This window comes from Dromaius novaehollandiae, chromosome 2, assembly GCF_036370855.1.
Source record: "Dromaius novaehollandiae isolate bDroNov1 chromosome 2, bDroNov1.hap1, whole genome shotgun sequence".
Taxonomy (NCBI): domain Eukaryota; kingdom Metazoa; phylum Chordata; class Aves; order Casuariiformes; family Dromaiidae; genus Dromaius; species Dromaius novaehollandiae.
The window spans coordinates 132,798,162-132,812,568 of NC_088099.1; the positions used below are offsets into that span (position 1 = coordinate 132,798,162).

The following is a 14,407-nucleotide window of genomic DNA, read 5'->3' on the forward strand; positions in this document are numbered from 1 at the left end:
TTATGTTCAGGACTCAAAAGTGAGCTTTTTAGTTGTTGTTATTGTTTAGAAAGTATTTTGCTGTTATGCCACACTGCTATCAAAGCAAGCTTGCATCCCAGGTCACTAAGTAACAAGAATTCAGAATTTCTGTTAAAAAGAAAAACCCAAAACAAAGAAGCCACTGATTTTGTCACAGGTTATTTGAAATATTTTTAGATGTGAAAAGCATTTTTGAGAGTTTATCTGTTAATGTAACATACTTTACACTGTTCTACCATGTTGGTTGAAAAAGTGCTACTTGAAAGAGTTGAGCTATTTCACATAAACCGGGCACGGATGAATTACTAACATTTGAATAAAGCGGAAGTTTAAGAAACAGGACAAGATGTTTTAAGCAGAGTCTCAAGCACATAAGTAATAGACCCCTATTTAGTCAGCTTTGTTTTTTTGCAAGTCTCCTATTCCCGGCACCGCAAAGCCGCTGTGCCGCCCCGCGGAGACGGGCTGTGGCCCACGCAGGCCCACAGGCTCCCATATACCGAATACGCGATCAGCGAAAAAGCCTCCCCCCCTCAGCACCGCCGATTTTCCCCTTCCCTCAGAGCCACAAGACACCGAGGCCGCAACGGCGCGCCTGTAACGGTTGCCCGCGAGCCCACACGCGGCGGGGACTAACGGCCACGAGCCGCCGCCGCGCTCTGCCCGCCCATCTGGGCCCCCCAGGGCGTGCGTAGGCGGCACACGGGAGGCGCCAGGCCCCTTCTGAAAGGCAGCGGGTCAGCACGACTCCCCCCCGGCGCGGGGAACCAGGCCGCTGCAGAGGGCGGCACCGGACCCCAGCGGCACGGGCTGATCCGCCCGCGGCGCGGAACGCGCGCGCCCCCGCGGCGCGGCCCGGCCGCGCGCCCCAACGCTCGCGAGAGGCCGCCGCTCGCTTCCATTTTGCCACGTTCAAAGCCGCCGGCGAGGGGAGCGTGGCGGACACGCGCACCCGGGGCCGAGCACCGCCCCCGCCCGCTGCCGCCGCCAATCGGAGGCGAGCAGCGCCCCGCCTCCTTCCCGCGGGCGCTCAGCGATTGGGTGGCGCGCTGCGGCGGCCGGCGGAGGGCGGGAGGACGGGGCGGTGCTGGCGGCGGTCGCAGGGTTTCCCGCACGCAGCGCTCAGGTAGCGGCGGTGGTTACTGACTCATTTTCGCTGTGGCCCCGCTCGCCCCGCCCCCGCCGCGCGCGCGCAACCGCAACCGCCGCCTCTCGCTACCTGACAGGAGGTGCCATGGCCTCGCGTAAGGGCTCCAAAGGCGCTGGTGGCAACGCCAGCCCCGGCTCCAAGAGAGGTGAGCGGCGCCGCGGGGAAGAGAAGCGGGGCCGTAGCATCGCGGGGAGCTTCCCGGGACGGGCCGAGCCGGGACGGGGAGCGGGTTTCCGCCGAGAAGTAGGGCAGTGCCTCGGGGAAGGGCGGCGCCGGGCCGAGGCGACGGCTGCAGCGCGCCGGGCGGGGGGGGGCTGTACGGCGAGCGGGGCTGATGCCGCCCGTACCCGCCTTCGCTTGCCCTCTCCAAGCGGTGGAGCCTTCCCCACCCCTGCCCTCCGGCAGCGCTCGCCGGCCTTGCCCGCGGGATGCTGCGGGCCGCGGCTGCTCGGCCGGGCCTGCGAGGGGACGGCCGCCCGGGAGGAGGAGGAGGGGCCGGGCCGGGGGGCTACGCCGGCCCCGCGCGCCCTCGGTCTTCCTTGCGCGCTGCGTGTCAGCTCCTGGGGGCAGCACGGAGCGGGGACAGATGGTTTAGATCTGTTACTCGGATTTCGGCCGTCCCCCTTCTCGGGAATTTAAGTGGAGCAGAAACTTGCTTGGTCTGGCCGAGGGGGTGGAGGCGCACCGCTCGAAAACTCCCCCCAGAACGGTCAGGATGAGTCATGGGCGGGGTCGTCCCCCTGAGAGTGCCTCAGCAGCTGTAGGTGTCCCAGGTCTGCAGGGAAGGGCACTCCGATCTTTTCTTCCAGAGGCCTGGAATAGAACCTGGATGCCCAGTATCTCCGATACTAGTGAAGCAGTCGTTATTTTTGTGTTTAAACTCGGATGCGGGACATACTCTAGTCTAAGCTTATTGGATCTGTCGTAGATGTAGCATCTAACCTGATGGTTCACTTCGGTGCAAAAGCATGTAGGAGTAATCTTGGAAAAATGCAAAGAAAAGGGATTTTGTGATAGTTTTCCCCGCCCCCCCCACCTGAATAAAGAACAGGTTAGCCAATCTGACTACTAATAAACTAGTATGTCCTTCTTTTCAACTTATGCTGTAGAGTATATATTACACTTTTTTTCTAGACTGAGGGTACTCTTTGACATTCATGAGGCAAATGATCATCATCCAGTATTAAGCACTATGCCAAATACAGATTTCCAATAAGAATGTATTAAGAACATGTATCCCTTGTACAATTTTGAATACTGCAGATGATTCAAACATTGTACTGTTAGTAATATTTTAAGTATCACTTCAAAGCTTAGTCAGCGTTTGAAAAACAAATTTATCAGGAATCTAAGTCTCTGACTAAGTGTAAAAGCATTATGTAGCTTTTTATATTCAGCATGAGTAAAATCATATCTCTTTGTATTAAGATACCTAGTTTGCGTAGTTGCACAGGAGGTGCATTATTTGTTGTTATATATAGAGGTATAAAGCAGTGTGTGTCTCGGTGTTGGGCACAATCCCAAGATGTAACCTAGTAAATTAAGACCATTATTTTGTTGGTTTCAGCTACTCCTAGTTAAAATCCCTTGGACAGCTGTAGAAATTATGAGATGAAGCTGATGGTGTTTTCATAGTTGCTTAAGAATACCATGCAGCTGCAGAAAGAGGTAATGGATGATGAGTCCTGTGTGAATAAAGAACAGCTAGAGGAGCAGTGAGTCTTCACAGCAGCCAGTAAGCACTCCACAGTTGAGAGATGTGAACATAAAATGAGGAAATAATTTTGAGATGTCTAGTAATTAAGATTGTGAAGCATGCAAACCTCAAGTTCGAGGCAGTTCCTGATAGTATTGTAGTATTCACTTTTACAGCAGTTCATTGGAGAGGACTTGGGTTCTTGCCAAAGCATTGCTCATGACTGTGAAACCAATGAAGATGACAGTGCATCTGAAAATCTCAGCACCTAAGGAAGTGCCTGAATGTGAATTTAGTAATCTGCTTTTAGGTATCCATATTAGAAAATGTTGATGTTAATCTTACAAATATAGAATAAATCTGAACTAGTACTAATTATAGTGTTTATATAACTGTTTTTAGATTCATTGAAATGACATAAGTGGAATTGAACATCCTTTAGAAATGGAACTCTACCTCTTACTTTAAAAAGTCATATATTAAAAACTGTCCTAATATAAGACAGTCCTAGTACAAAAATTTCTTTTTGCATTTGAGCTTTTTACTGCTAGTAGTGGAATTTTCTTTGAAAGTGGCATTTACAAAATTGTATGTATGTGCCAGTGATTTAATCTGGAGTACAGAAGCAAAAAAACAGGTGAAAATTTGACAGTTTTGGAGTACTTAGAGCAGGAAAGCCTGTGTTCATTAGTATCTTTACCAGAAAGTCTGGCTTCCTGTCACTAGCCTACAGAACCCATTATAAAAACTGTGGCTTCTCAAAAGGAAGAAAATGAGTTTCAGACAGCTAAATGAAGCTTGGATTGGATACTTGCATTGGATATTACTTAAAACTTCATGAGATGAAGGACAGTTTTGGTATAGGAAAAAGTGTGTGTAAGCTGGTCATGAATAACTTCCATGGGGCAGGAAATCTGGAAATGTCTGGAGCATTCACAGGTGGCTCTGGAGAAGCTCTCCAGTAAGAGTGAGGGTTAGCAGCCTAACTGCTTATAAAATGCAGATGGATTAAAAAATATAAATGAGTTTATAAGACATGATAGCTTGCAGCAGTAAGAGTGCTGATGGTTAGGCATCTATCTTCATGTTTCTGTGTGAATGTCATTCATTTTATACTACCCAAGTGAGGACTTAAAATCAAACAATTCTCAGTGATTGTATGATTGTGCAATACTTTCTGTCTGTTTTCTTAGTAGTTCTAATGATGCACTGGAATGGAGGGAGGTTTGTTTGACTTTAAAACTGAAAAAGCAATTTCAGGTGTCTGATATCTTGCTTCTGTGATACTAGTTTAGATAATGGCTTATTAAGAGTTTTACGCTTTTCTCTTTAAACAGTTTGTAGAATGTATTTACGTGTAACAGGCCTGCTGAATGTTTGAACAGAAACATGCACCATATATGTGCATGCAAACAGAAGTCCTTGAATCCTTTTCAAATATCTTCCAGATGCTTCCTAAACTTAGTTCCTTTACCATAGTTTTAGTATCAAGTTTCTATAGTGACTGTTTAGAGGTGTCTCAAGAAAAAGGTGAGAAAAAGTTCCTTATGGCAGTTTTGTTATCAACTGAGAAACATCCTTCTGGCTCATGCTATTTAAGTTCTGAAGCATGGAGAGTTTATATTCTTTGTAGAAGGTCTACAAGACCTGTAGGAGTTTATTGTGATAACAACTAGAAATCCCAGTTGAGAGACTAGTTCTCCACTAATCTAGGCCCTGTATGAAATCTCATTTCTGACACAAGGCATCACTGGTCCAAATTGTTTAAATTCCTCTAGCTAATAGAGTGAAAATGTTTTTTACAGACAAGTGTATTTTGTATAAAATTATTTTACCTACCTCTGTTACTTCTGAAGCTATGCATTACACAGCTTGAAGTTAAATGATTCCGCTGGTGCTTGGATAATTTTTCCTTGATCTCCATAATAGTGATTGAGATTATCTTCTGACATACCCAATTCTTTCTTTCTTTCTTTCTTTCTTTCTTTTTTTTTTTGTAAGCTCCCAGAACACATTTGATTTCACTTTTTCATATTTTAACTGTGTAATTTCCTTATATCTCCAAAAAGTACATGTATTGCCAAGCATTTAATTTAACTCATCCTTTAGACTTTCGAAGGTCCCTTAATCTAATCCCTTTTCAGTCATTTCCTGATCTTTAGCCTCTTTAGTTTTTGAACTAAAACAGAACTTGAGGCAGTAATTCTTTTCATACAGATCAGTTTTCTTATCTTGGGTTAAATGAAAGTGATGTCAATAAAATTCTTAAGATTGCTTAAACAGTTAGGTATTTCCAAGAAATTCTGTTTTAATTATTGCTTTCTGTATAAGGTCTGTGCATGGAGAAGCAGATTTGCATTGGAATAGTGAGTCCTTGGTATACCTCTTCATTCATTTGTCTGGAACTTGAATAAAATGAGCAGTAAATGCTGAAAAGACAACTTTTAGGTCTATCTGTATGAAATTTGCTATATGCTATTAGCTGCTGAATGGTACAGTAACTGACTGCCAGGGCCAGTAAGAACTCCTCAAGGAAAAAGAATCAATTTGAACACAGTATATGCTCCTATGACATGCTCTTTCATAGTGTTTGATATTTGGATTTCTCTCATTCTCCTTCTCTCAAGAAGGTATTGCTTTGAGTCTTAAGGATTGATTCCTAAGCGTACCAGGACAAAGCGAGTCAAAATTACAAGTTTGTAGGCAAAAAGCCGTCCTTAGTAGAAAAGGAGGCATGGGAAAGCAGATGGTTGTTAATCTGAGTTGTACTATCTAGTATACAGATTACTAGTGTTTTCTGCATTGTAGTGTGTAGCATCTTGGACTTCTTGTTTAGAACCTGCTTGTTTTGAATCATATGCATAATACTTTAATTAAAATATGTGGGTTGTACTTTGAATTTGTAGAGTAGTTGTGCCTATTTCTTTGTGTAAAGTAAAAAACTACAGGGTATTTTTTCCTCATCTACCCTGTCCTGGCAAAAATGGATTTAATCTTACAGTGGAATTAAAATCTGCTTGTGAATGTGGAATATGCATCTGTATAACTTCTGAAATCTTGTTGATACTGTAACTATGAAAAGCAGCAAAGACTGTCTGTGTATAAGTTTTCTATTCATTTTGCCGTTAGTCAGGCAATGGGTGTCTAATCAGGGTGAAGCACATTGGCAACTTTCAGATTTTAGTTTTTAAAAATTCAGAATAAATTCCCTGTTGAGGCTGGTAGCTAGACTCAGCTCAGATATCAGATGCATATCATATTGGGATGATGGAGTTGAATCTCTTGAGAGTTGAGTGCTATAGTTACACATCCAGCTCAGTCTAGCGTGAGGTTGCTCTGCAGTCTTCCTCTTTTCGATTCCCCTTCTTTATGCTTGCACTACCAGCTACAGAGATGCTAGATGAACCCAATAAGGGAACTGATCAAGCTGCAAGTTGACTTTCCATCTTTTCCCAGTCTGGTTCAGTGCACAGCTTTATGAAAAGTAGTTTGGGCAGAAGGGGAGAGATGATAATGAATGGCTGGGCACTGGGAGAGGGCAAAGTTGAATCTGCAGTTTTATATTCAATTACGTCATTGTGGAGCAGTGGCGTGAATGTGAAAGGTGAAGAGTTTGGTTGGATCTGCTAAAGTGATTGCTGAATATTTAAGTGCTGCAGTAAAGGCAACAAAATTATTTGCACTAAAAGGCATATCTGTTAAGCATATTTCTAATCACAAAGTGCATAAAGGAGTGAGATTTAAATATTGCTGTTTCTTTAAACTGATAACACTTTTATTGGTCATCTGTATGAAAAGGAAAAAAAATCATTTTCAGCTGAACCTTTCTGAATCACTTTGAAACATGTAAAAACTGTTCCTGTGCTAATTTTTATGTTAATTCTTCATTGTAGAAAACTTGTGCAATGAAGTTCTGATTCACCCCAAGTGGTTCTTTCCTGATGAAGATGACAAACTGGTAACCTGTGTGATAGCCTGCAGCAATCTTTTTCCTAACTGCATCCTATAGGCTATAACTCTTTGCATGGAAAAGATTTTTGGGATGTGCTTTGAAGTGAAAAATCATAACTCTATTAAACTTCTTTAAAAAACACTGGAAATGAAGTATGTGGATATGTATATATTGAGTTTAAGCAGACTGTAGTATGTGTATCGTTCAGTTTTGCCAAAACTTTTTCAGTGAAACAAATCTTTGTCTTTCCTTCATATGCAGCTGCACTGTTACCATGAATGTACTTACCCAGTGTAACAAATGCTGCAAAGTTGTTTGACAGGTTTTTTTAAAAAATAATTTATAGCTAAGGTTTTTATAACTATTGAACAGAAGTTTTCCTGTTTAACAAATTTTCTGGTTAACTGATAATCAACAGTTAATTACTAATGTACCATATCTCAATTCATCCTTTTTTTAGTAGATTTTTAGTTTTTTTTTTAATATTATAAAAAATGTTTTAGACATGAGTTTGTAAATGTGGAAGTACTTCTGCCCATAGTAACTGGAGGAAACAATATCTTTTCTTGGAACAAGTAAGTTGTGAAAAGAGTGATACTTTTGCAGTTGAGATCTTCTAACAACATACTTTTAAAACTATATATAGATCCAAAACTACATGATGAATAACATTTATGAGACACCTACAAGTTCTTTTGAACTCTGTAGGAACTGCAGATGCATAGCACTTCCAAGAAACAAATTAAACTGATTTAATATCCGAATTAAAACTTGACAAGATTTAGCCATTAAAAAAGAATTCTAAGATGTTCTATATTTTTCTGTCAGCAGAAATCAATGAATAGCAGAGTTGTATGTACTTGTTTGTCAACTAGAGTTGCATTCGGTTATATATGAAACTCCTTCAAACCATGGGAGAAATTGAAAGAAGTGAAACTGCATCATCTGGTTTCTTTTCTCTGTGTTGTAATTGGGACTTGCTGTTGAAAAGTATTGATGTGACCCACGTTACAGAATAGGAAAATGGAGCAAGGAAAAAATACCCTAAAATTAATGCCAGCATGCTATACGCAAAATTGAGAATTTCAAACTTTATATAATAGAAACTTTTTTTAAAGGTCACCACCAGCAGGGTTTGTATATTCTATGCTTAAATATTTCTTTTATTTCCTCTACGCATTACCTTTCCTGCACTCTGCTATGGTCTTAATACAACCAGATATTTAATTAACATAATAATTATGTGGGACTATTGACTAGGTTAAATCATTCAAATACAAGATAGGTAGACTGTGTAATTTTAAATTTTCTTAATTTTAATTTTTCTGTGGAAGAGAGCTGAATAGGCAAAATAGCAGACATTAAAAATCTTTAAATCTGTTTTTAATTTTGAAGATTACTTAATTTTATCTCCTTATCAATGGTATAAATAAAGCTCAGATATGTTGGCCTTGTATCAAGAGACTAGCTAAAATTTCTTCTTAAGCTCATAGCCTTAACTTTCAATTTTTTGGCTTGACCTTTATGATCTAAAAGTTAGAATGGGGGGAGTGGTGGGGCTGGAAAGAGGGGGAGAGAGTAGGAAGGGGTCTGAAAACTTAGCTTGAATCCAGCAAGATTAGAAGAGGAAAGTTATAACTTCAATTTTGGATATTAGTTATATTAGAGGTGTGTGTGTGTGTACATGTATAAAAACAAAATTTAAGAAAATCACTGATGTCTTTATAGAAAATACCATAGCATGTAGGAAGGTTTATTTTTTCATTGAAATCTGTCTAGGTTATGTAAAGAGATAATACAAAATATTTTTGTTCTGTCTTTACAATACAGTTTTTTTCCTGAAGTGTTAACTCTCTAAGCCTGTTATTGTACTATCTATAACTTGTCATAATTCTGAAGAAAAGGTTTAAAAGAATAAGTAATCCAAATTGCTCACATGGTAGGTGATGGACACGTTTAATATTTCTTTAAATGGCTCCTTGTTGGTAGCTACTAATAAAATCTTTAAAGTGGTAAGCAGTGTCATTGTCGGTCACTTAAAGTATGTGTACATGTGTATGTATTTTTCTTTACGCTATACCTTGACTGAAGAACTGTTCCAAAAAAAATGTTGGTTGTCTGAATACCAAAAAAAATGTCACATGGCTTGGACAAAATTTGTCTAGCCTTTAAAAGTGTTAATCTTTCTAGCACTTTTAGAAAGGAAGCAGATGCAGAATCCGTCTTTTTTTCTTATTAACATACATCTCTGCACTCACTTTTACCTCCTCTGACTTCAGCAGTTATGCTTGGATGAATAGAACTCTAAAGGAAAATGTTAACAGCAGATGCTCTCATGGTGGCAGGCAACTGGTCTCCCCAAACCATGTTGAAAAGTACGGAGCTAGTAGTGGAAGTAGAATTCACTGTTGTGCAAAATTTAAATAAAGTCTCTACAACAAGTCTTACAAAACTGTACAACATCATATGATATAATTTCCCACTAAGTTACTTTTTGTCTTTAATGACTACTTGCCTCTTGACAAAAATCTTCTGTTATTGAAAAAGCAAAAGATAAGCTAATCTTTCTCGTGATGTTTCTCTAATTATTAGATTTCTTTCTGAGTGAATTTTCTGATTTTTGAGTTCTATATTTTAGAAGAAATCACTTAAATGGAAAACAATCAGGATTTGCTTGCTATCTATAGTCAGGATAAATGTAAATAAATAATTAAAAAAAAAAAAAGCTAGGAATGAGGCTTGACTTCAGTCAACCAGAAGATAATCAGAGTCTTGTTTTGTATTTGAAATTTTTCTGGAATAATGCCCACTGTTGTTTCTTGTCTCTCTTCCTTCTTCTATCCTTCCAGTTTATCCTAGTCTTGATGCCCTGTCTGTCTCCAGCTATCTCTACTACTTCACTTGTATACAGGGCAGAAATAAAGCATGCAAAATAATAGATGAATGTGATTTAAAACTTTTACAGGAGTAAGGTACTCATGTGCAGAAAGAGGTGAAAGTGTGTATGTTTAGCATCCCAAACATGCATCCAGTGCTATCTGATCCTGGAGGTGATTGGATGTATAGTTTACCTGCCTGAAATTTTGTTTTTCACATAAAGAGAAGTGTTAGTTTAGACAATGCTGAGCCAATTGGCCCTCTTCATACCTACACTCAATATGAAAAGGAAAAGAAAAATATCAGATGCATCTCTATTTTACTTGAAGCATATTTTCTGATAATAGGATTACAGATCTGATTCTGCATAGAACAGGGCTAGAGAGAGTGGTTTCTTCCTTCTGTGCGATAGGAGCTCTCACCCATGGTAGGGGAGAAAAAGATTTAATTCCGTTTTCTTCTTGAAGAAATTTTGGTTGACTCTCAGTGTTACAGCTGCTATTTATGGGATATACTTGAGTGAGAGTGTATACCTCTTAATTCTTGTTGTTGAATATGTTCCAGTCCAATGTGAGCATGATGCTAGGCCAGTTATGTCTAGAGTCCCCTCTCTTGATTAGAAAGGAGGGAACCACCCAGGTTTTAGTCCCTGTTCTACAGAGCTCCTCTCTTACAAACTGTCACTCAGGTCAGCTGATATTTAGCTGTGCAAGAACAGACAGCTTCATCAGGAAGGAGTAGGGCAACTTTGTTCTTATATCCTGAGGTATACTTAATAACCTGTTTTAGGACAACCTCTGAAGAAATTTGAACACTGTTCCGCAATGCGGAAGAGAGAACTGAATCTTCAATCTTTTACATCCTGGTTAAGTGCTGAATTATAGGAGACAGTTCAGTGAGGTCACTTCCAAGTGAAGGGAGGAGCTTCCCTGCAGTTCAGCAGGGCACTTAGGATCCTAGAGTCTTTTACGTACTTTGTGATACCTCTTATTTATTTATTTATTTATTTTTTATTGGCCACCCTGGGCCTGATCAGCCTGCTGATTCGTTGAATCCTGAATTTATGACTTTGCTCCTTTTTCAGTATTTATTTGTGTTTTTCTTTGACTTGTTATAGTAGGATATTTTATAATTGAAAGTGTTGCAGGGATTGCAAATTAAGGTCCCTCAAGATTTATATGAGCATTGATTATAATTGTTTGAGGAACTTTTCATTATTCCACGTCAGGAAAAGTCTGGGAGTAGGAGGGGTAAAATTGCAATCCAGTTGGCTAATTTGGTATTTCAGCTTTAGATCTTGGTCTCTGTTTTCTCTGAACCATACCTCTTTCTTTTCAATACATTTCTCTGTTCTTAACTAATTTTTAATTTAGCATATTAAAGTCCTTGGATAATTTGCACAGATATCTTTCTAACCATATAGGCTAGATTATATGAAGTGCAGCATAGAAATCTAGGTTTTTTATGAGAAACCTGTAAAACACAACTTCTTTTTTTTCTAATTTCTTTTTAAGGTTGCAATGCTGAGGAAGATTTCTTAAATACCTTGAAGAAAAATAAATCTTATATCACAAAGAATTTGTATTTCATTTATTAAAAATAAACTTTTATCATAAATGTTGGAGCTTATCTGTAAAGACCTTACTGTAATTTTTTGTAAAACTTTCAACATATTAAAACTGAACTCTGAGTGTGGATATTTGTGGAAATTGAAGATCGGTATATTTTCTAAGTGATACCATCAGCATTTTAATAAATATCTGCCTTCTATCTGTAAAGTAACTGGAGACAAAACACCACCCCTTCCCCAATTTGCTGAAATACGTTTTGTAAAAGGACATAAAAACTCAGATTTTACCATTAAAAGTGTTTTATTTCACCTTTGATGCACTGAGCCAAAATTAAAGGTGAAAGTCTGTTTTACCTCAGCCTGGCACTTACAATCAGTGTTATGTGCAGAGTTCTGAGTGGAACCATCCCAAATACCACTTTATGCAGTATAAGCTTTAAAATAAAAATATTTACAAAAAAGTATGTGTATCTTTTTTTTTATGTAAAGCTTTTCTCACAGTAGCAAGGATTATCATTTTGTCATGTTTCAGAGGCCTTCTCCAATCATGAGATTAAAAACAACAGCAAGGCTGTGTTACTAAGGAAAAAAATAGCTCTTCTTTTAATAAGACAGGGGAAAATAGAGACAGTCTCTACAAAGACAGAGAACAGTCTCAGCAGAGACTGTTCTCAACTTCTCTTTAGTAGCTATTTTACTCAAAATATTTTTTACTGACCTCCCCAAGAACCCCCTCATGAAAAAAATGAGCAAGATACTTGGCTGCAGTTTTATTACTGGAAGTTGTTTGCTACAGTTGTTTTATCTGTTCATAATATTTAAAAAGATCATTTGACACAAATGACAAGCAGTGTTAGGCCATGTTCACATGAGAGAGTGTTTTCTACCTTTCCATTACTACTAATTCAGCATTATTAAGGGTAGGACAGTTTTATTGAAACTTATTTTAGTTCTTTTAATTTCTTTCCCATATCTGTTTTATATAATTCTGAATTTTGCTTTTAAAACAAACTTATTCTATAGTTTCCCTCTCAGCTAGCTGCTGTATAGTTTTTATTGCTGAAGTGCTATTTTTAGATATTTTTCTACTTAGATTAGTGCTTTGTTATTTTTCCTTTTACTATGTTTTTCTAATTTCTGGTAACTCCATGCTGGTATGCAGCCTTCTCTTTATGTGATAATCCATTCTTGCTTGTATATCACTTCCTAATACACCTTTCTGAGAAATAATTATGTACATTAGAACAGCTTAGCTTGGTGCTTTGAAGCCTGCCTTTATTTTTGTGTTCATAGCTGACATGTTTTTGTCTGAGCGTCTTTACTTGTACTTTACTAGTGATACACGGGTAGAATTGACTACTGCTGTTTTTGAAATCTTAACTGTCAATTATGCTTTTTTGAAATAAAATCAAGTAGCATGAAGTTCATTTTTATAGCAAAATCAACTTGAAAATAATTTTCAAACTCAAAACATCTACACAAGTAATGTGAATAATACTAATTTTGAATGTCATTGGAGCAATTTGAGTTGAAGTTATACAAAGAAGAACCAACAAACAGATCATTAGTCAAAGCATTTGAACACTGTGGAAGACCTCATGAGACATCTGTCCTCCTAGGCAATCCTAATCTTGAATTTTATTTTAAATACCTATGTATTCAATTTAAACTCGCATCTTTCACAAAACTTCTTGGAAATACATGTTCTTGTAATCAGTTCACTCTAAATAGCACAAGCTAAAGCTGTGGGCACTTGGTTAAAGGTCTATATATGTGTTAGTGTGTGTTCAGATCAGGAGTGCGTATTTGAAATGAATTTCTTGACTGTCTCCACTAACTCTGCTTTTGTTCATTGTGGAGTGGGCTCGGCATATATTGAGTTAGTTTTGAATGAAATGAAATGAAGTGGAAAGATATGCTTCAACTGTTCGTGGACATTCAGCCAGACTAAAGTTAGTTTGAAGCAAATCCCCAGAAATAGGTTCTCAGCATTGTGTGCTTGCTCTAGGAGTCCACTTGTACTAAGATGCAGTATCTGCAAATGTAGATGTAGCCAAAATGAAGTTGTAACAAATCATCTAATGTAATATCTGTCAAAACATTATTGGTTTTATATGCAATAGACTACATGTTACTGCACTTTAAGTGGTTCCCCTTAACAAGCTGTTGCTTTTTCCATGTATTTGGTGGCTTTTCCCCACTGTTCAAATTTTCCATCTATTTTATTATAAATCAGTTGTGCCTTGCATACGTTGCTGAAACGTGCTGGTTACAAACCCTTTCTCAAAACATCTGTTTTGTTCCGTATTCACATGGCTTTAAAGAATAGTTAAAAGATTCACTGATTACAGAATCAATTACCCTTAGTTTCTTTACATCCATTAGACAAGTCTTGAAACTCTTTTGAGGATTCTTTCTTTTATTCTTCCCTGAGCTATTGGGAATTGTATTTTGGGACAAGTTCCTAGATTCTTAAAATTATATGAGGTCTATGTTGTTTTCCAAAGTAGTTGTAACAGGTTGCTGTTTTCTCCATCTCCCTGATGGCTATGTTATTTAAAAAAGGGTATGTGTTTGTGGGGGGAAGGGTTGAGTGCTAGGTACTAAAGCTTTCCGTGGGACTACTGCTAATGAGTTCATGTTTTTAAAGGAAAAAAAAACAGTTGGCTTTTGATTGAAAGGCAGTGGAAGAAAATAGTTTGCTGAAATATAAGATGTAAAAATGTCGCATAGTGTATTACTGTGTGTTTTTTTCCCTCCTTTTCTTTCTCTTAAGAAAAAGAGAGTATATTGATCATTGATCATTTGTTTTAGCTTTAAATGGTAAAGGTAGCATGCATATTGTCAGAATTTAAAGCAGGGGTGATATGAATTAGTGTTAAAACCATCTTTGGAAAGGAAGGAAACAAAGCAAAATAAACCCCACTGCTCCCTTTAACAAATAAAGAATAGAATTTTTGCTTGTTCTACCCTTATGGCTTGTGGTATACAGCACTGTCGGGAAGCAGGCTGTATTCTGATGTCCTTTGACAAAATTGCCGGTAGCTCTCTTTTGGGTCTGCTGGGGCAAACTTGAGGTATACTAGGGGAATGGTTCTGACCTGAAAAATCTGTGGTAAGAATGCATGTAATCAATTTCAA

The 14,407-nt window shown here is 38.7% G+C and overlaps 1 protein-coding gene across 9 annotated transcripts in view; it reads left to right on the top strand.

The window, feature by feature from the left end:
• Nucleotides 1-1,061: 1,061 nt before the first annotated feature.
• The window catches only part of ASPH (aspartate beta-hydroxylase), a 117,953-nt gene continuing 104,607 nt past the window's right edge, over nt 1,062-14,407 (top strand). For 6 of the 9 annotated variants that reach the window (XM_064507481.1, XM_064507486.1, XM_064507482.1 and 3 more), the window contains exon 1: nt 1,063-1,316. In XM_064507481.1, the coding sequence (XP_064363551.1) occupies nt 1,256-1,316 (61 nt within the window). In that variant the 5' untranslated portion in view covers nt 1,063-1,255. Of the gene's footprint in view, nt 1,317-14,407 lie in introns of all 9 variants that reach the window. The other 3 variants (XM_064507483.1, XM_064507484.1, XM_064507490.1) reach the window with 2 other exon arrangements.